At 43.2% G+C, this 23,239-nt stretch overlaps 1 protein-coding gene across 1 annotated transcript in view; it reads right to left on the bottom strand.

Annotated features, from left to right (window-relative positions):
- abcb6a (ATP binding cassette subfamily B member 6 (LAN blood group) a) overlaps nt 1-23,239 on the bottom strand; it is a 166,591-nt gene that overhangs the window by 121,362 nt on the left and 21,990 nt on the right. Inside the window, exon 4 of the mRNA XM_080199589.1 lies at nt 7,307-7,496. Coding sequence (XP_080055715.1) covers nt 7,307-7,496 — 190 coding nt within the window. The remainder of the gene's footprint in view (nt 1-7,306; nt 7,497-23,239) is intronic.

Genomic DNA, 23,239 nt, shown 5'->3' with positions numbered 1-23,239 from the left:
GGTCCCTTCCAATAAAAAATCCAGAAAGACAGGAACATAACCAGGAACCATAACACCACCCATTGAGCAGGAAGCCACCAAATTCAGGAGTGCGTTTGGCATAAATAAATAGTCAACTCCAGTAAGACACTGCTGGGGAACAGAGAAGAAAGGGAGCTTCCTATCTCCAGGATGCAGGTTAGGTGTATTGACCTGAACAGGCGCTGGAGTATGGTGACTAGGGGAATTTCACAGTAACTTCATTGCAGTGTTAATGTAAGCCTTACTTGTGGCTAAAAGATAAACTTTATACTTTCAGTCGTTACATCCACGTTATTTATATGAATTGTGAAATGTTGAGATCCCAGCACTGATCTCTCCTTCACCCCCCTCATCACGTCCAGCCAACCAAAAATAAAGACCCATTTCTGCTAAGTCTGTTTCCTGTTAGCTAGCCAATCTTTAAGATATTGGCACTGTCTTTGATAAAACTGAAAATGGTTGGGTCTAGGCCTCTATCCCGAGGAACTCCTGCAGCAATGTCCTGAGACTGAGATGATTGTGCACCAACAACCACAACCATCATCCTTTGTGCGAGGTACAACTCCAACCAGTGAAGAGTTTTCTCCTCGATTCCCACTAGCTTCAGGTTTGCTGGAGCTCCTTGATGCCGCACTTGGTCAAACGTTGTCTTGCTGTCGAGGGTGGTCGCTTTCACCTCACCTCTGGAATTCAGCTTTATGGTCTATGTTTGGAGCAAGGCTGTAATGAGATCAGGACTGAGTGCCAGTGAGCAGGTAATTTGAGAGTAAGTGCCACTTGATAACACTGTCGATGTCCATCATCATTCTGCTGAAGAGATGAGAGACACTGCAAAGTGAGAAAACTTGATCTTGAGATGCTGTAATAGCTGTAGAAGTGTTTCAGTTTCTTGCCAGTAATTCAAAACAACTGATTCTTCAACACATTCTCAGCTCCACCAACACCAAGAAAGCAGTTTATCTTCAATCACCCCATCAACGCTCGCAGTGTCAGCACCAGGGCCTTGCAGAAGTACTCAGTGCTCACTTGAACTATATTTCCCGCAAACGCTGGGCCTCTGTCTCAGCACCAGTCAGTTCCTTTGAACTTAATTCCACTCTCTGAAGTCACTGCTGCCTTTTCACTGCAGATGCAGATTGAGAAACAAAAGCAGAACACGTCCCATGTCAGTCTCCCATCCTCAGCCATCTCACTTTGGCAATCGTTTACATAGACAGACAAAAGGAGCCTTGTCTCAACCAGTAAACCAGCTTGGCATGGCCTTTGTTAAAAGAGCACTATCCTTAATCTTAACTGGTGAGAAAACTGACCTCCCCCCACCCACCCCCTCATAGGTCAGAGGGTGTTCAAAAGATGGCATTTAACTCTGTTGCTTTAATGTGGCGCCAACACATTTCTCATCACGACGAGCTCACAGGCTCTTTTGATATCCTTCAAAACTGGTTCAGGAAACAAGGGGAAAGAGGGCAAGCAGCAAGGGTTTTGTTTAAAAGGCAGATTTGCCTATTTCTAAAAAGAGAAAAAGCATAGAGGACGTTGAATTTTCTTAGAATCTGTTCAGAGTCAATGCGACTGTCGCTGCAGGCTCATGAGAAATCCCACAACCAAAGGTGCTCAGTATCCCAGCTACTGGTTGGGGTACCTGCGTAGAATTGGTATCCGTGTGAAAACTTGGACGAATTATGATTTAAATCAACTTGCAAAAAATTGCTTGGCTGGATGTCATAATCAGTAGTGCTTTCGTTCACTAGTTAACCTGCTTGTATCCTGTTTCAAAGTTTAAACGAAACTGCTGCAGATCCAGTTTTTGCCCTCTTTTTGAGGACGAATTAAATCTGAGGTGAGAGATAGAAAGAGGGAAAGGGAGGAAGTGAAGGGAGCTGTTGTGAACCTCACCAGAGTGAGAAACCTCTTGTGGGGGTGGGGCGGGGGGGGGGGAAGAGCTGGGATGAGCAGAGATGGGCTGCGAGCAGGGTTATTTCTGAAGAACCTTTTTGGGAGACCAAGTACAAAAGGACTCACGGAGACATTAATTCTGGTTGAAGACATATTTTATTGCCCAGACTTGGTCTACGTATGTAAAAGAATGAATATGGGGAAGCCCAAGTTATTCTGAATTGCATTGTTACCAGGATTACAATTATACATTTTTCAAAAAGGATTTGCTCATCTTAGGTGGATGTGAGCCAATCATTTCAGTATGAATCATTTACCTTGGCCAAGGTGAGGGGCAACTTGACAAATACAAGAATAGGATGGGAATGGAGGGATACGGCCCCTGGAAGAGTAGGGGTTTTAGTTCAGTCTGGCAGCATGGTTGGTGCAGGCTTGAAGGGCCAAACAGCCTGTTCACATGCTGTAATTTTTTTTTGTTTTAATAATATTCTACTCTCTGGCAGAGTGAGGATACATAGGTCTGTAGACTTCTTACCCACTGTGGACCTACACATTGGGGTTGCTTGGAGACAGAGTTCAAAAGTTATTTTTCCACTGTCTACTTAGCAACTCCTTATCAAGAAAATTGCAGTACTCTATTCGTTCTACTGTCTCGGAAGCTTGTACTTTCTAAAGCCCACATTGATAAGAGTCCTTTTTGCTTCTCTCAGTAGCTGTATTGTTTTCAAAGAATGACGTCCTCCTTTCTTAGCTATATTCCCTCATGCTTAAAGCAGTGTAATTGGCCAAGATGTATCCTTTTAATAAAGAATATAGTGCATTTTTAAAAATACATGTTAAATTCTCTAACAGTGGTTTATGTGTTTCAACACAAACAATACCTTTAACTCCAGGTACTTTGTACTTTTACTATATTCACTCTAAATTAACCTATTCTGATCTATTAGTTATTTTAATTCCAGCTAATCCTAAACCCCTCTAACAAGCAGTAACCATCAGATGTGACAACACTCATGTCTCAGAATCAGATGGTCATGAATACAAGTCCTACTCCAGAGAACTGAGCAGTAATCTAGACTGACATCTTGCACTGCACTGTGGGAAGTGCCATCTATTTGCAAACAGACGTAAAAGATCCCATGGTACTATTCAAACAGGAATATGGGCATTCCATCCAGTGACTATTTACAATACTTATCCCTTAAACAACACCCAAAAATAGATTATCTGTACATTTATCTGATTGCTGTTAGTGGGACTTTGCTGTGTGCATATTGGCTGACTCTTTTCCTAAATTACTAAAGACACACTTTTGATTTGATTTATTATTGTTACATGTGTTAGTGTACAGTGAAAAGTATTTTTCTTGCGTGCTATGCAGACAAAGCATACCATTGATTGAGAAGCAAACAAGATAGTGCAGAATGCAATGTCACAGTCAGAGAAAAATCAACTTAATGTGAGGTAGGTCCATTCAAAAGTCTGATGGCAGCTGAGAGGAAGCTGTTCTTGAGTTGGTGGGTATCTGACCTGCCTTTTGTCTCTTTTTCCCAAAAGAAGAAGGTGGAGGAGAGAATGTCCGGGTACATGGGGTCCATAATTATGCTGGCTGCTTTGCTAAGGCAGCGGGAAATGTAGAAGGAGTCAATGGATGGGAGGCTGGTTTGCTTGATGGATTGGGCTAAATTCACAACCTTTTGCAGTTTCTTGCAGTCTTGGGCAGAGCAGGAGCCATACCTAGCTATAATACATTCTATGGCGCATCTGTAAAAATTGGTGACAGGCGTAGCTGACATGCCAAATTTCCTTCGTCTCCTGAGAAAATAGAGGCGTTGGTGGGCTTTCTTAACAATAGTACTGGCATAGGGGGACCAGGACAGATTGTTGGTGATCTGGGCACCTGAAAACTTGAAGATTTTGACCATTTCCACTTCATCCCCGTTGATATGGACAGGGGCAACTCCACTATGCTTCCTGAAGTCGATGACACTCTCCTTCATTTTCTTGACATGGAGAAAGATTCTCTATCTCGTTCCTGTAGCCTGTCTTGTCATTGTTTGAGATCTGACCCACTACGGTGGTGTCGTCAGCAAACTTGAAAATTGAGTTGGTGGGGAATTTGGCTGCATTGTTATAGGTGTATAAGGAGTACAGTAGGGGGCTGAGAACACAGTCTTGTGGGGCACCAGTGTTGAGGATGATCGTGGAAGAGGTGCTGTTACCTATCCTTACTGATTGTGGTCTGTGGGTTAGGAAGTTCAGGATCTAATGGCAGAGGGAGAAGCTGAGGCCCAGGCCACAGAGTTTGGAAATTAGTTTCTTCAAACCATGTTTAAAAAAAAACTTTAGGATGTCTTGGGATCGTGGAACATGAAAGTTCTGTTACAATGTATTACTTTATTTATTATTTCGGTGTTGCTTGCTCCTGCAAGACCCAGATACAGATTCATAAACATACAAATTACAAAATTTCATGCCATGTTTTGGAAGCCTCAGCATGTGTTCTTATGAGATCCATCAATTTTTGTTCTTTGAAAGATGATAACACATTCTTGTGACAGCCACTTATGTTGAAACAGATTTGACGAGTTCAGACTGCCCTCTCCTGACTGTGAGGCAGTAGTGTCACCAGTCAGATAAATCTCCAGCAATCATAATCTACCAAGGCTCCTTAGGCAGCATCTTCCAAACCCACCACCACGAGCACCTAGATGGACAACGGCAGCAGATATCTGGGAACACACCACCTGGAAGTTTCTCTCTAAGCCACTCACTTGGAACTATAATCACCATCCCTTCATTATCACTAGGTCAAAACCCTGGAACTCACCCCCTCACAGCGCTGTGGGTGTACCCACACCACATGGACTGTAGCAATTCAAGAAGATAGCTCACCATCACCAACTTCCCAAAGGAAATTAGGGATGGGCAATAAAGGCTGGGCTAGCCAGCGACACTCAGAACCCAAAAATGAATTCAAGAAAAATTTTTCCTTCATGTCTTCCCACAAGGAAAGTCTCGGGTAGATTTTGACTCTGATCTGTGGAATTCTCTGCCCAGTGAAGCAGTTGTGGCTAACTCATTGACTGTTTTTAAAACAAGGCTAGATAAACTTCTGAACAGTAAAGGAATTAAGGATTTTGGTGAGCGGGCAGGTAAGTGGAGCTGAGGCCACAAAAAGATCAGCCATGATCATACTGAATGGTGCAGCAGGCTCGAGGGGCCAGATGAACTATTCCTGCTTCTTGGAGTTTAATGCGGAGAAGTGTGAGGTAATCCATTTCGGTAGGAATAACAGATGTGTTGAGTATAGGGCTAACGGGAGGACTTTGAATAGAGTGGAGGAGCAGAGGGATCTAGGTGTATGTGTACATAGATCCCTGAAAGTTGGGAATCAAGTAGATAAGGTTGTTAAGAAGGCATACGGTGTCTTGGCGTTTATTGGTAGGGGGATTGAATTTAGGAGTCGCAGCGTCATGTTGCAACTGTACACAACTCTGGTGCAGCCGCACTTGGAGTACTGTGTGCAGTTCTGGTCCCCACATTACAGGAAGGATGTGGAGGCTTTGGAGAGGGTGCAGAGGAGGTTTACCAGGATGTTGCCTGGTATGCAGGGGAGGTCCTATGAGGAGAGACTGAGGGATTTGGGGTTGTTTTCACTGGAAAGAAGGCGGCTAAGAGGGGATCTTATAGAAACATATAAGATGATTAGAGGTTTAGATAGGGTGGATGGTGATAGCCTGTTTCCTCGGATGGAGAAATCTAGCACGAGGGGGCATGGCTTTAAATTAAGGGGGGGGTAGTTATAGGACGGATGTCAGGGGCAGGTTCTTTACCCAGAGGGTGGTGAGGGACTGGAATGCCCTGCCTGCTGCAGTTGTAAATGCGCCTAGTTTGGGGGCGTTTAAGAGATTGGTGGATAGGTTTATGGACGAAAAAGGAGTGGTTTAGATTAGTGGGTCAATGTTTTTTTTTAAAAATAAGACTGGTCGGCGCAACATTGTGGGCCGAAGGGCCTGTTCCGCGCTGTAATGTTCTATGTTCTATGCTTCTAGATCTTAGGTTCTGACAGTGTAGAATGGGTGAATGTGCATCAGCAACATGCTCAGCAACTCTCTCATTTTTTAAGACAGGCTTAGCTTAATGTCTCATGTGAAAAAAAACGCACATCAACAGTGCTGCATTCCCCCAATACTGCACAGAATTGTCGTGATTGCTTGTGTTCAGGTCTCTGGTGGAATTTAACCCAGGACCTTCTAATTCAGAGATGACAGTGCTGCCCACTGAGAAATCGTTGCAATGGAAAAAGGAGTACTGAATGACTTTCCCCCTCAGCACACGGCTCAATAACCAGAGAGCATAGATATAAGGTAAGGAGCAGAAGATTTAGAGGGGATTTGAGGAAAAGAGCTGGAACTTGTTGCCTGAAAGGGTAGTAGATATGGGAACCCTCAACTTTTAAGAAGCATTTGAAACGCCATAGCGTACAAAGCTATGGACATAGTGTTGAAAAATGGGATTAAAATAAACAGATGTCTGATGGCCTGCACAAAAAATGTTGCACCGAGAGGGCTCTTTCCATGCTGTTAAACTCTAGAACATAGAACATTACAGCGCAGTACAGGCCCTTCGGCCCTCGATGTTGCGCCGACCAGTGGAACCAATCTAATGATCCTCTAACCTAAACTATTCCAATGTTATCCGTATGCCTATCCACTGACCATCTGAATGCCCGTAAAGTTGGCAAGTCCATGACTGCTGCAGGCAGGGCATTCCACGCCCTTACTACCCTCTGAGTAAAGAACCTACCTCTGACATCCGTCCTATAATTACCATCCCTTAATTTAAAGCTATGTCCCCTCGTGTTAGCCATCACCATCTGAGGAAACGGCTGGGATTTTCCAATCGCGTTCACCCCAAGGGAAATTGCGCCCCCTGCCCCAGCTACGATTTCTGTGGTGAACGGGACAGGAAAATTCTGCCCTATGACTTTGAAAATTCCACACCCTGCACCCTCTCCTCACACTCCAACTTCACTGCTTCTGTTTAAACCAGAACAAGATGAAAAACACACTTTGCTTACTCTCGACAATCTGAGGCAGTTTGCAATGCCTCCAAATTTCATTGCTACTAAATACTGGGCAGCAAATACACTTGCGTTCTAATTCTGTGTGTCATTCATCAAGCCCACCCCCAGATTGATCAGGCAGACATTGCTGCTGCTCCCACTGACATATATACATATTGTGGGGAATATTTCCCTCTCTGCAGAATTTTAGCACATTCCCTTCCCTTTCTCCCATCCCTGAAATTCAGACTTCACATTCAGTGCAAGCACAAGTCAGCTTTTCAGGGGAGCTGAATGAAAAGATATATTTAAAGAACTTACCGATGTTTCTGTAGTAGATGGGCACAAAAACATTGATGACTCGTTCTGTCGCAAGGAGACCCAGGCAGAACAGAACCAGGCCCTGTAGTAAGATATTCCCTTTAGGCCACATGTAGGGCACAAGCAGCTGAACTTTCTTACGGAAGTCTTTCCACGTTGACTGACTGGAGCTGTTCTGATTCAGGAGAGGCTGGAAAGAAAAGCAAAATTTTTTCAGAGGCTGAAATTCAAAGCTTTCAAACAGAAGACTTGGCCTTTTGCCCAAGCTGCCAATAACATAGGGTTAAGTTTTAGTCTCCTAATACAAGGAATAATTAATCCAAAAAGGGGTGCAAAGAAAGTTCACCAGTTTGTTTTGTGGCTTGAGATGGTTGCCCTATAAAGGGAATATTGGATGGAATTTTACCACCCTGCCTGCCACAGGAAATCGGAGCAGGCGATGGGCAGGCAACGGAAAGATCCCTTGAACTCGAGCGGGATTTTATGGTTTCGGGATGAGCGGAACCATAAAATTGCACCCGTTGAGAAGCAAGCAACATGCCTATATCCTCTAGAATTTAAAAGAGTGAAAAGTGATCTTATTCTGGGCTTGACAGGGCAGGTGTGGAGAGGCTCTTTCCTGCAGAGTTTAGTAAGGGTCATAGTTTCAGGATAAGGGATCAGACATTTAGGACTGAGAATAGGGGGAAATTTTTTCATGCAGAGGGTTGTGAATTTTAGTGTTTTGTGTATGTTCAGTTTACTCAGGCTGGAGATCAATAGATATGCTGCACGTCATCTAAAGCAAGCATATAGGTTGGAGGAGACAGAGAAGTTTGGAAGTGGGATTCACAGAATTGCTACAATGCAGAAGGAGGCCATTCGGCCCATCAGATCAACACTGACAACAATCCCACCCAGGCTCTATCCCTGTAACCTCACATATTCGTCCCACTAATCCCTCTAACCTATGCATCCTGCAACACTGAGGAAGAATTTAGCATGGCCAATGCACCTAACCCGCACATCTTTGGACTGTGGGAGGAAACTGGGGCACCTGGAGGAAACTCACACAGACAAGGAAGGAGGGTCGGGAAAGGGATGGGGAAGGTTAGCTGGATTTGAATTTTCTTTTGTAAATGTAGTAATTTCTTTGTAACCGTTTTCCTAACGTCAGTTAACCACAGAGTAATCAACTATCTTTAGAGAATAAGTATCTGGCCCCGAATTTCACCATAGCTAAGGTCACTCTGTCAACTTTGCAAGTGCAATGCAAGATAATACCCACTTATATAGCACCTTTCATGATGTCTCAAAATTATATAACCAATTACATACTTTTGACTTGTAGTTGCTGGTATAATGTCTGAGAGGAAACTTTATTCAAGATCATGAAGGGTCTGGACAGCCTAGACAGGGATAAACTGATTCCACTCATGAAAAGACCGAGAACAAGAGGGCACAGACTTAAAAGGTAACTTACAAAAGGAGCGAAGGTGATATGGGCAAAAAAAGTGAGTGGTGAGGGGACTGCCAGAGTGTGGTGGAGGAAGATTCAACTGAGGCATCTGAAAAGGAATCAGGCTGTTCCTTGAAGGAAGAACGTGCAGATTCATGGGGAGAAGGCAGGAGAATAGTACTAGGTGAATTACTCACTTGGAGTGCAGGTGCAGAAGCAATGGGCCAAATAGTTTCCTTCTGCACTGTAAATATTCTGATTCCTCTACTGCTCTCCAAGTTTGAGCGGTCCATACAACACATCTCCTTTTTGTTTATTTTAAAATGCATTTCTCATTTCAATCAATATCTACTTGGTCACTTCTCATAATGTCAAAACTAAATAATTTTTTAAATATTTCTGTCATCCCTCCAAACTCCCTTGTGCTGCTATGCTGCCTATCCCTTAAATGGTCTCATTTCTATCCCAGCTTTCCTTTTTTAAAAAATTGATGTGCCCACAAAATATTTTACTTTTTATGTACATTGCTTCATTTTCTCTCTTATTATGCACTCCTCTACTGTCTGTAATTAATGTATGTTGTTTGACCAACCCTCATTATTCCCTTATATCTTTATTCATCCATTGAACCTCACTAGTGTTTAGTCAGCCCCACTTGACCAAATGCAGCATCAAGGAGCAAAACTGGAATCGATGGGGATCGGGGGAAAGCTCTCCACTTGTTGGAAAATTCCTGGATCCTCACTGATTGTTCACTGATTCAAATTTCACCAGCCATTTTTGAAAAGCTTGTGTGAGGTTGTGGTGGTTGGAGGTCAATCTTCTCACTCCAGGAGTTCCTCAGGGTACTGTCCTTCATCAATGACCTTCAGCTGCTTCAATGATCTCCCTTCCATCATAAAGGAATGTTCGCCGATGACTGCACAATGTTCAACGCCATTCACAACTCCTCAGACACTGAAGCAGTCCATGTCCAAATTCAGCAAGACCTGGACAATATCCAGGCTTGGGCTAACAAGTGGCGAATAACATTCACACCACACAAGTACCAGGCAACGGCCAACTCCAATACGAAGGAATCTAACTATCTCCATTTGACATTCAGTGGCATTGCCATTACTGAATCTCCCACTAACAATATTCTGAGAGTCACCATTGACCAGAAGCTGAACTGGGACTACGGCAGCAAGTCAGAGGCTGGGAGTCCTTTGGTGAGTAACCCCTTGACTCGTCAAAGCCTGTCCACCAGCTACAAGGCACAAACCAGGAGTGTGATGGAATACTCTCCACTTGCCTGGATGAGTGCAGCTCCAACCACACCCAAGAAGCTTGGCTCCATCCAGGATAAAGTGCTCAGCTTGATTGCTAGCCCTTTCACAAACATTCACTTCCTCCACCATTGATGCAGAGATGGCGGTGTGCATCATCTATAAGATGCACTTCAGAAACTTACCAAGGCTCCTTAAGTAGCACCTTCCAAACCCACAACCGTTGCCATCTAGAAAGACAAGAACAGCAGATACCTGGGGACGCCCTCCAAGTCACTCAACATCTTGATTTGAAAATATATCACTGTTTCTTTGCGGTCATCGGGTCAAAATCCAAACTCCCTAACAGCACTGTGCGTATTCCTACAGCACATGGACTGCAGCGGGTTCAAGAAGGTAGTTTACCGCCACCTTCTCAAGGGCAATGAATGCTGGCCCAGCCAGTGAAGCCCGAATTGCTGAATGAAAAGAAACAAAATTGCAGGAAATATTTTTCCTGCATTCTGTTGAATACCATTCAAAATATTTTCTATTTTTGCTGCCTTTTTATTTCTCCAAGTTCCACCATCAGCCTTCAAAACATGTTTTTCTTCAATCTATTAAAGTAGCTTTCATCATATTTTTGTCCTTTTCTATTACTATCTGAAAGGTAGCTCTTGGTTTGATGTTCTCCTACTTCTATTTCTCTTCCCTCCTATTTGTGCTGATTCATTCTCTAGGCATAGATTCAACAGTGAATCTCAGGCTTTTTACAATTTGGGTTAGAAAGAAGTCCTGTGCACATCCACTAACTGTCTACACTTCCCGTTGCCTTGGAAAAGCAGCCAGCATAATTAAAGATCCCACGCACCCTGGACATTCTCTCTTCCACATTGTTCAGTTGGGAAAAAGATACAAAAGTCTGACATCACGTACCAACCGACTCAAGAACAGCTTCTTCCCTGCTGCTGTCAGCCTTTTGAGTGGGCCTACCCTGCATTGAGGTGATCTTTCTCTACACCCTAGCTATTGCTGAAACACTACATTCTGCACTCTCTCCTTCCCTTCTCTATGAACGGTATGCTTTGTCTGTATAGCGCGCAAAAAATAATACTTTTCATTGTATGTTAATACATGTGACAATAATAAATCAAATCAAATTCAAACACATCGTGGGAAAATCATTCCCTTATTGACTCTTCTGTCCAATTATTATCAGGGTACTTTATTATTATTATTTTTCAAAACACAATTCCCTAACTTGTTTGGATACTTCTTTCTTGTTCTTGCTCCCAGCAGCTTGGATTGTGCTCTCAGGCAAGGCAGCTGAAACCTGTTGGACTTTAATCTGGTGTAGTAAGACTTCTTACAAGGCAGCTGAATCCATAGCTCTCTAGGAGGCAAAAGTGATAAGTGAATCACAACTGCCACCTACTGGACACAACCCAAAAGACAGTAAGAAGTCTCACGCTGTTCCTTTGTCAGGTGGTCAGAACTCTGATCAGAACTTTCCACACACCTGTTGAAGGAACTGCGTTTCCAAAAGCTTGTGGGTTTACTATCAAATAAACCGGTTGGACTTCAACCTGGTGCTGTGAGACTTCTTACTGTGGTTACCCCAGTCCAACGCTGGCATCTTCACATCATCAACACTAAAAGGACAGAAACCATCATTAGAAATTATGTTACCTGCACAGGTATGGCCACATATGGTACAGGGTGTGTCATTCTAGTTTCCCAAATACAACAGGAGTATTCAGAGAAAGCCGGCAGTGTTGAAGAAGTCACTAACTAGTTATGTGCTTAATGCATTTGTTATGAGAGATTGAAGAGTTCTTGTTTACAGAGAAGGTTCTGTTGGGAGGATTGAAAAATTTGGGAGTGAAAGTTTGGGGGTGGGGTGGGGAGTATCCCGCAAGTGTCAGGATGAGGCATCCAGGACATTCTGGACCCTCTGACCCTGCCAAAGATCATGGGCTCGGACGTGGCTGGGTTGCTCTCAATCTCTATCCATAGGGGAAAATGTTTCTGCCATTGGGGTTCCGGCCAGCCTAAGAGGCCACATACGATGGTAATGGCAGCCTGATTCCTCTTCCTGACATGAAGCAGCTTTCCTGAGCCCTGCCCATTCTCCAGTGAAAGGGTTGGTACAAAAATGAAAACAAAAAAATTGGACAAATGAACTTTTAGGGGTCTTGCGCAATTTCACCAGACATCAGTAATGCCTCAGAAGTGTAGAGGAATCGCAGGTCCCATCCAGTTCCATACTGACTGGCATCGCTTTATATCCTGGCCCTTCTGTGGTGCACTACTGTCAGGGTTACTTTGGATACGGTCTGTGGGGATATGGTTTGTATTGAGGAAACTGATGAATTTTTAAGCCTGTTCCACCATTCAGTGAAATCAGAGCTGATCTATACATTAACTCCAGCCACCTGCCCTGCTTCACATCTCTAACTAGAAAGAATCTGTCAAATACAGGATTCTAAAATATTCATTACATTGACGGCTTTTATGAGAGCATTCCATATTTCCACCAGCCTTAACTTGCAAGTGTATCCTTACTTCTGTCCTGCCTTTGATTTTAATTACTAATTGATTGTACTTTGTTCTAAATCAATGCACCTTCATCCTCAGGTTCCCAAAGCTCTCGGCTCACTACCCCACCACCAGCAGAAAAAGTTTCTCCCTGTCCAATCCGATCAATTCTCTCCAAAATCCCAAAAATAAATTATTCCTTCCAGTTTCCGGTGAATACAAGCTTAGTTTTTTTTGTTTCTTTACAGAATGTGCGCGTCACTGCCTAGGCTAACACTTACTAGCCATAAGAAGGCAGTGATGGTAGTTTATACAATCCCTCCTCAATTTGTTTACATTCATGGGAATCTGCACAGCTGTCCTTCCAAGGCCGATATATCTTTTCTAAGGCCAAAACCACATACAAGATTCCATATGGGCGGCTTGTAGCAGTGGTTAGCACCGCTGCTTTACAGCTCCAGGGTCCTGGGTTCGATTCCCAGCTTGGGTCACTATCTGCGTGGAGTTTGCACATTCTCCTCGTGTCTGTGTGGGTTTCCTCCGGGTACTCTGGTTTCCTCCCACAGTCCAAAGGTGTGCAGGTTAGGTTGATTGGCCATGCTAAGAAATTGCCCCTTAGTGTCCAGGGATGTGTAGGTTAGAGGGGATTAGTGGGTATAATATGTAGGGATATGGGGGTAGAGCCTGGGTGGGATTGTGTTTGGTGCAGACTCGATGGGCCAAAGGGCCTCTTTCTGCACTGTAGGGTTCTAGATGTAGTCTAACCAAGGCTTTGTGCACTTGTAGAGAAACTTCCACCCATTTTTAATCTAACCTTCTAATTACAGAGCTTAACGTTCCATGATCCTGATCATTTTTGTACCTGACTGCTAATGTTTGGTGATAGAGTCACAGAGGTTTACAGCATAGAAACAATCCCTCCAGCCCAACTTATCCATGCTGCCTTTTCCTTTTAAGGACCCCTAAGTTCGTTCCAATTGCCCACATTTGGCCCATATCCCTTCAAACCCATCTTATCCATGTAACTGTCTAAATGCTCTTTAAAAGACAATTGTACCTGCCTTTGGCAGCTTGCTCCAGACGCTGTCCATCTGGACACTTTTGTATCTCTCCCCTCTCACCTTAAACTTGTGCCCTCTAGTTTTTGATTCCCCTACCTTTGGGAAAAGATATTTACTATCTAGCTGATCTATGCCCCTCATTATTTTACAGGCCTCTATAAGTTCATCCCTAAGTCTCCTACGCTCCAGAGAAAGGAGTCCCAGTCTATCCAGCCTGTCCTTATAACTCAAACCATCAAGTCCCAATAGCATCCTAGTAAGTTGGAGGGATGTCAGAAGTTGCAGCATGACATAGATAGGATGCAAGCCTGGGCAGAGAAGTGGCAGATGGACTTCAACTCGGATAAATGTGTAGTGGTCCATTTTGGCAGGTCAAATGGGATGAAGGAGTATAATATCAAGAGTAAGACTCTTAGCAGCGTAGAGGATCAGAAGGACCTTGGGGTCCGGGTCCATAGGACTCTTAAATCGACCTCACAGGTAGAGGATGTGGTTAAGAAGTCGTATGGTGTACGGGCCTTCATTAATCAAGGGACTGAGTTTAGGAGTCGGGAGATAATGCTGCAGCTTTATAAGACCTTTGTCAGACCCCTCTTGGAGTACTGTGTTCAGTTCTGGTCGCCTCATTACAGGAGGGATGTGGAAGCTATTGAAAGGATGCAGAGGAGATTTACAAGGATGTTGTCTGGGTTGGGTGGCATGCCTTATGAGGATAGGTTGAGGGAGCTCAGTCTTTTCTCCTTAGAGAGAGACGAAGGATGAGAGGTGACCTGATAGAAGTGTATAAGATGTTGCGAGGTATAGATTGGGTGGATTCTCAGGCTTTTTCAGCTGCCATCAGTGGTGGTGGAGGCAAATTCAAAAGGATCTTTTAAGAGGCTTTTGGACGAGTACATGGGACTTAATAGAATTGAGGGTTATAGGTAAGCCTAGTAGGTAGGGATATCATCGGTGCAACTTGTGGGCCAAAGGGCCTGTTTGTGCTGTATTTTTTCTATGTTCTATGTTCTAAATGTTTTCTGCACTCTTTCTAGTTTAATAATATCCAAAGGATATTATTAAACTAGAAAAAAAAGTGCAGAAAAGATTTACTAGTCCAAAGATTCACAAGTCCAAAGAACGCAGATCCCCAAATCTCTTTGGACTTGCACCGCTCCGAACTTATCATTTTAAAGGGATTCAGTTTGAGACAACCACAAATCTGCATCTGGGGTTACAGGCACAAGCTTTGAACAGGGAGAATAGGGAAGATACAGAGGTTTATCTAATTTACACCATGAGCATTGAACATATGGCATGGACTGTGTCATGTTTCTGCTCTTTTGAATGAGCCAGTTAACGACAGAGATTTTCCAATTCCTTCATTATAACAATGTCATTCTCCTCTTTTCTGGAGACTCACCATGATCATCCCCTCCTCAGCTATTCCTGTATCATGACGTTGGGGAACTGGTTCTTGTGAGAGGGATCTGTTCAGTTCAGAGGGAGCAGAAGCAGCATTTGGGATGGGCCCACGGGCGCCTGACTATAGAAACGCACACTGCCAGCAGAATCCTATTAGTATTGCCCACTCAGCTGAAACTGTGTGTTTCTAGAGTCTGGCGATTCCAGATCTTTCTTCCCTCGACCCAACAATAAAATCAACCGAGCCCTCTCCCACTGAAAATGAAATGAAGTTCCCTCTTCCAGTGTCACAGATTAGCTGAGGAGAAAACAAGGCCCAAAATGGAGGAAAGATAAAAGTAATTTATGAATAAGGAATAAACGTTGTGACTGCACATATTTTCTGAATTAGATTAGATTGATCAGGTGGCGAGGTGGTTGCTGGAGAGCCTCTGATTAGGATGAGAAACCTTTAGACTTTATGTATGGGTGTGTATTTATAAAATAGGTACTTTAGTTCTTTAGCTGAGGGCAATTATATGAAAGCAATGGCTTCTTCTTGCATGCACTGTTCCACATTGTAACGGGGATTGGCTTTAATTCACATCTAGCATTTTTAATTTTGCTTCTGGATATTGGGTTTACTGTTCTAAATATTGTGCATTTAGAAAAGTTGGATGGCTAACCTTTGTACTTATAAAATATATATATATGCTCATTGCTGTTTCTAAATTTTAAAACTGAATCTTGGCTGAACGTGAAGCCAATATGCATCTCGTTCTGGCCAAGGAACTTCTTATTTTGTTTTTGTGGAATGGTAAGGGGCTGGAGGTGGGTAAAGTCTCCTTTTAGGTTACTGAAGTATTTTAGATTCTGGAAGTCTGCAGCAGTTCTACTCTCCTGCGATTCCATTGCTACAACCCTCTGTCTGCTAGCAATAACCTCCTCAAAACTTAGCCAATTTCTCTGAACCCTTTTCTCTGATCCCACCTCTTGCTTGTTTTTAAGTCAGACTCTTTAGTATTCTGGTATAGAGCGCGGTGATTCAGGATGCAGCAGCAGGTGGGCAGAAGAGAAGATGAATTAATAGAAAGTTGTCAAAATTAGCAACACTTGACAGCAATAACAGAGAGGTCAGCTGAGAACGCCCTTCACATACCAACAGGCTGCATGGAGATAGCACTGATAAGACAAGCATTCCATTTTGTCAACAATAAAGTGCTTCACATGAATTTTCAACCAGGTTGATTTTGTGCAGCAGCAGGGGGAAAACTTACTCAATATTCTCAGCTTCATCTCCCAATACCAACGCATTTTTTTTCATAGAATGGTTACAGCACAGGATGAGACTCTTTGGTCCATCAATGCTGGTGTCAGCTCTCTGCATGTGCACTTCACGTAATCCCACTCCCCTGCCCTTTTCTCAAAAGCTTGCATATCTTTTTCTTCAAAATATTATCCAATTTTCTTCTGAAATCCACGATTCGGTCTGCCTCCACCACATTCAGGCCCCTTGCTGATTCCAGCACTAGCCACTAGCAATATAAAACAATGCCTTTCCGTGTGTCGCCACTGCTTCTCTTGCCAATCATCTTAAATCAGTGCCTTCTGGGTCCTGTTCCTTCTGCCCATAGGAACAATTTCTCTGTCTACACTGTGGAGAGTCCTCGCGATTGTGAATACCTCTACTAAATCTCCCCTTCCCAAGGAGATCAGTCAAATCTTCTCAACTCCATTCACGTAACTGAAGTTCCACAACTCTGCAACCATTCTCCTGAATCTCTAGAGGGGAAAGAGTTTCCAGGCTGCGTTCCAAAGAATTTTCTACATCAGTATGTTCCCTGTCCAAAGAGGAAGAAAACATTACTGCATTTGGTGTTGAGGAACAAGGTGGGTCAAGTGTCAGGAGAGGACTATTTAGGAAACAGTGATCATAGAGCAAAGAAAACAGAACAATTCAGACAAAAATAATCTATTAGGGGAGGGCACACTACAGCAAGCTAAGAACCCATAAGTTTCAGTCAAGTTTCTTCACATTCTTCTGCAATGAATACAGTCCCAGTTGAACTAATTTCTCCTCATAGGATAGTCTCAACTCCTGTATCAGCCTAGTCCCATTGCACTACCTATGTGGTAAGTAGGGAGACCAAAACTGTACGCACTACTCCAGATCTAGTCTCACCAAGGCCGTGTGTAACTGCAATAAGACATTACTTCTCAACTCAAGATCTCTTGCAATGAAGGCTAACATACCATTTGTCTTCCTATTTGCTTGCTGCACCTGCCTCTCCACTTTCAACGACTGGTGAGCAAGGATATCCAGATCCACACTTCCCAATATATCACCATTTAAATAACAGTCTTCCTTGAAGTTTTTCACACCGAAGTGTATATATATTCACATTTAGCTACGTTGTACTGCATCTGCCACATGTTTACCCATTCACTCAACTTGCCTAAATCATCTTGAAGCCTTCTTGCATCTAGCCCAGTTGTGTAACATCGGCAAACTTAGAAAAGTTACATTTGGCTCCCTCATGACTGTGCAGCCAAATTCCTCTCCGATTCAATTTCCAAGTTTGCCGACGACACCATCGTAGTAGGTCGGATCTAAAACAATGACGAGACAGAGTACAGGAATGAGACAGAGATTCTGGTGAACTGATGCGACAACAGTAATCTCTCCCTCACTGTCAACAAAACGAAGGAGATTGTCATCAACTTCAGAGAGCATAAAAAGGAGAACATGCCCCTGTCTACATCAATGCGGAGAAGTAGAAACGTTCAAGGACTTCAACTTTTTAGATGTCCAGATCACCAGCCTGTCCTGCTCCTCCTACGTTGACAATAGTTACAAAAGCCCACCAATGCCTCTACTTTCTCAGAAGACTAAGGAAATTTGGCACGTCAGCTACAACTCTCACCAACTATTACAGATGCACCATAGAAAGCATTCTTTATGGTTGTATCACAGCTTGGTACGGTTCCTGCTCTGCCCAACTACAAAAGGTCGTGAATGTAGCCCAATCCATCACGCAAACCAGCCTCCCATCCATTGACTGGGTCTACATTTCCTGCTGCCTCGGCAAAATAACCTGCATAATTAAGAACCCCACGCACCCGCACATTCTCTCTTCACCTTCTTCTTCGACTAAAAAGATACACAAGTCTGAGGTCACATATCAATCGACTCAAGAACGGTTTCTTCCCTGTTGCTGTCAGATTTTTGACTGGACCTACCTTGCATTAAGTTGATCTTTTTCTACATCCTAGCTATGACTGTAACACTACATTCTCCACTCTCTCGTTTCCTTCTCTATGAAGGCATGTTTTGTCTGTATAATGCACAAGAAACAATACTTTCCACTGTATGTTAATACATGTGACCATAGTAAATCAAATCAAAGTCCACTAGAAACCCTCATCATCCCTCCCCCACAAAAGGACACTGGCCCTGTCCTGTCCAGATACAACTCATCCAGCTTGTACTAGCCCCATCTTCCCCAGAACCTCCCAATGTCCCAGGGATCTGATTCCATCCCTCCTACACCATTTTTCCAGCTGCATACTCATCTTGTACATCATTATTTTTTACTATCGCTAGCATGTGGCACTGGTAGTAATCCTGAGAGGTCCCTACTTTTTAATTTGCATCCTATATATTCTGATTATAGGACCGCATACTGTTTTTCAACATGTCATTGGTACCGATGCGCAACATGACCACTGGCTGTTTATCCTCCCTTTCAGAGTGTCCTGCGACTGCTCTGAAACATCCCTGATTCTGACACCACTGAGGCAACATACTATCACCTTTTGCAGTCACAGATATACCTGTCTGTTCCTCTTACTGCTGAATCCTCTATCAGTATAGCCCTGCCATTCTTCTTCCTCTCTCTTGTGCAGCAGAGCCACCCATAGTGCCATGGACATAACTACCGCTGCTACCCCTGAAAATATGCCCCTCCCCCCTCCCACCCCAACCCAACAACAGTACTTCTGTTAGAGAGAACAACCACAGGGGTCTCCTGCACTACCTGCCTTCCTCTACTCTATTGTTTTTATCTGCGGTGTGACTACCTCACTGAATGTGCTGTCGACAACAATCTCAGCGCCACAGATGCTCCCCAATGAGTACACCTGCCTCTCCAGCCCAAAATACAGTTAACCAGCAGCTGGATAGACTGCAGCACACATGGCTGCCAAGGACACTAGCAGTGTCCAAGACTTTCCACATAGGAAGGAGTATATCAAGAGTGCAAGCTCCACTTCCATGACTTCTGTTAGATTAAGCTTGTTTTTTACTCCCCTTAAAGAATACTAATTATGTTACGGGAAACAAGAGAGGAAAGCGTAATGCCAACTGGCCAAGACCACCTGTTTAATGTTCTCCAATACATCAGCCATATGCCAAAAATTGGAATTTCAGATATGGTTCCTTGCATTTTGAATTCCTAAAAACTGAGTAACAGAGATTATCATTGGGCATGTGATCTCAATATTTGCGTGATGCATGCATGGGAACTTTATCCATTTGTATTTCTGTTAGTACAATAACACTGCAAGTTTCTAGATCATTGTGATTGCTGTACTTCTTTAAAGAATGGCGATAGATGTCTGTTACGCAAATACATTTATCATATTGTGTGCAAGGTGTTTTCTACAAGACAACTGCAGTTTCCATGAGGAAGGAATGTACTTATTAATCAGTGCTATCGATTAGCTTATACCTGCTGCACTGACTAGGTAAACCTGCTGAACAAGATACTTGGTAGCTTATGAGTGTCTTTATGGATCCTGCACATTTAAAATGCTAGCATTACATACACCCATTGCTGTGAATTCACCACAGATTTTATTTTTATTAGTTATTCTTTCATGAAAGGTAGGCCTTACTGGCAAGGCCAGCATTTGCTGTCCATCCTTAACTGTCCTCAAACTGAGTGGTTTGCTTGGCCATTTCAGAAGACTGTTAAGAATCAACCACATTGCTGTGGGATTGGAGTCACATGTGAGCCAGAGCTGGCAAAGACAGCACATTTTCTTCTTTAAAAGATATTAGTGAATCAGATGGAAAGTGAACCCATGACCCTGGAACATAAGGCGAGGCCTCTGCATTATTAGTCCAGTGATACTACTCTATAGCAAGAGGGACACCAATGGGCTGTTTTATTGCATTATGCTACTTCCTGACATGGAATGCAAATTGAAGCCTGTAACATTGCACATCAGAAGACTGACTTTGGATGAATTAAATTGAACCCTCCCTATCTGTTTAAAGGGATTTAACGGAGCGTAGGTAGAAAAATCTAATTTCTCTAGTGAGGTAAAGAACAAGGGAACATAATCTTATAGTCAGATTTGTTTAGGGAGGAAATCTCAATTATTTTTCCACAAAAAGGATAGTTGAAGTTTGGAATGCTCTTCCCAAAAAGGCTATAGATCATTAGGAGCAATTGGAGCTTTCAAGACAGGGGTCAATAGCTTTGACAAAGGGTTATTTGGACTCAAAAACATCAGCTCTTTTCTGTCCTTACAGATGCTGCCAGACCTGCTGAGATTTTCCAGCCTTTTCTCTTTTGGTTTCAGATTTCAGTGTCCACAGTAGTTTGCTTTTATCAATAGATATTTGTTGGGTAAGGGAGGTTAAGGTGCAGATTAGCCATGATCAAGCTGAATTGTATTTCCTGTTCCTATATTTGCATGTTTAACAGACTCATTCTGACACATTAGGGTCAACGTTAATCCCCACACGATATGCCCAAACCATCATGTAAGCATCAGTCATCACTTATACAGTAGTAGGTTGGTTTGGGTCCATCTGGGTCACCTCATGGAGAAGCGGGACATGTTGATAATATATAAAGTCAGGCTTCTGCAGCACAATTGGGAATCTGATTTACAGTTAATGGTTTCTAATCTGGTTTTCAATTGCTTTTTCCATCACTGCTTGTGAGCCAGGAGGAGTAAGAGTTCATTCCCAATTTCTTAAGGAAGTCCGTCAATCACAACCTCTCCTTGGTGCCACAAACTGCCAACCTCACTTCCGCCCACTACACCAACCCCCGTGTTTCAAGGTAATGTGCCATCTGTGATGGAACACAATAAGATTGGATTTAAAACAGAAAATGCTGGAAAATCTCAGCAGGTCTGACAGCATTTGTGGAGAGAGAATAAATCCAAGGTTGAGTCAGAATGACCCTCTGTCAAAGTTGACTCAATTTAGAGAATGAGAGTCGAAATAACACTGATAGTTTGAAAATTTAAATTCAATTTAAAAATAAATTAGGAAATATCAGGAAGTGACCAAGATGCTGACTGTCCTATGAACCCAGTGATATATTATCTCTATGGCCCAGTGGTATTATCACTAGGCTATTAATCCAGAAACTCAGCTAATGTTCTGGGGACCCGGGTTCAAATCCTGCCACGGCAGATGGTGGAATTTGAGCTCAATAAAAAAAATCTGGAATTAAGAATCTACTGATGATCATGAAACATGTCGTAAAACCCCATCTGATTTACTAATATCCTTCAGGGAAGGGAATCTGCCGTCCTTAGTTGGTCTGGCCTACACGTGACTTCAGAGCCACAACAATGTGACTGACTCTCAACTGCTCTCCAAGGGCAACTAGGGATGTGCAATAAATGCTGGCCAGCCAGCGATGCCAGTGTCCAATGAATGGAAAAAAACTGATTCAATAATGTCCCTTAAAACAGAGCTATTTTCTGTAGCTTCTTCCATAACTTCAGCCAATGAAGCACTTTCTAAAGCATATTCATTCTTATAACATAGGAAATGTGAACCATATAGTCAATTTGCAAAGTCCCACACAGGGAAAGGAATTGCCTTAACTAGCATGGCCTAGATCCCAATCCAATCTCACGGAAACTAGCAATTCGAGGAGAACCACCCTCACCAGGCTGACTAGACACAAGCAATATACACCAGGCTTGCCAGCAATACTCATATTCCTGAGGACTAAAAATGAGTAAAAACTCGATACAGCATCAGCATGGGGTACAACTGGAGGGTAGAATGGGTATCAGCAGATCCATTATACTGATACCATATACAAAATCTGCCAGATTGGCTTAGTTGGTGCACATAAAGCAGAAGTCCAAGCACATAAGAACAGGAGTAGGTCATTTAGAATAAAAACAGGAAATGCCAGATAAATGCAATAGTTCTGGCATCATCTGTGAGAGAGAAAAAGTGTTCAAATTGCAAGTCCATATGACCCTTCTACAGAACAAATCTATACCGCACTCCCTCCAAGGCCAATACATCCTTCCCAGATGGTAGCACCCTGTACTGCCCACGGTACTCTAGCGTGACTCCTATTCTCATCATTCCAGTTCTCTGGATCAAAAGTCCAGCAGTCCATTAACCATTGACTGTTTTGCTGATCCACCTAGTAATACGGATGCCCAAGTACTCCATGGACCTCCATCTCCTCACCATTTCTAAAATCAGTTTGATCTTTTGTTCAGGCTCAGGGGAAGCCCTCATTCACGTTGAAACACATTTGCCAGTTTAGCCCATTCACTATGAATATATCTTTGCAGTATTACATTTCCATCTAGACTGCTTACAATGTCACCAATCTTGGCATCATCAGTAAAGTTTAATATGAGGTTTTCCACCACACTGTCTAAGCCATTAATAAACATGGTGAATAGCTGAGATCCCAACACATCCCTGTGACATACCGCCACTCATATCCGTACACTTAGAGTACCCACACATCTCTCTCCTGGCAGTCAGTCACTGACTTTAACACTGGCTGATACTGCAGTACAATATTGAGGGGAAGGGAGATCCTGAAATACCACGGGTACTTCCTTCAAATATTAACCTGAGGCTCTGGCTGCCTGAAGGTGCGAGTTAAAACGGATAAGCTGGCATTCTGAGAGAATGAAATCAATTGATGTGATCTTCAGATTTTATTTATTCTTCAAAGGGAGAGTTCTACTGGTTTTCAAGAAAAATTCAGCGACCCGGTTTGGATTCCTGGCTTGGACACTGTCTATGTGGAGTTTGTACATCCTCCCTGTGTCTGCACGGGCTTCCTTGGGTGCTCCAGTTTCCTCCCACATTCCGAAGATATGCAGGTTAGATGAACGGTCCATGCTAAATTCTCCCCCAGTGTACCCAAACAGGCGCCAGAATGTGGTGACTAGGGGAGTTTCACAGTAACTTCATTGCGGTGTAAATGTAAGCCTACTTGTGACTAATAAATTAAACTTTCTTTTCTGGTGTACA

Source organism: Carcharhinus amblyrhynchos, chromosome 11 (genome assembly GCF_965287045.1).
Source record: "Carcharhinus amblyrhynchos chromosome 11, sCarAmb.v2.hapA, whole genome shotgun sequence".
NCBI classification, from domain to species: domain Eukaryota; kingdom Metazoa; phylum Chordata; class Chondrichthyes; order Carcharhiniformes; family Carcharhinidae; genus Carcharhinus; species Carcharhinus amblyrhynchos.
This window is presented reverse-complemented; position numbering and strand designations above follow the sequence as displayed.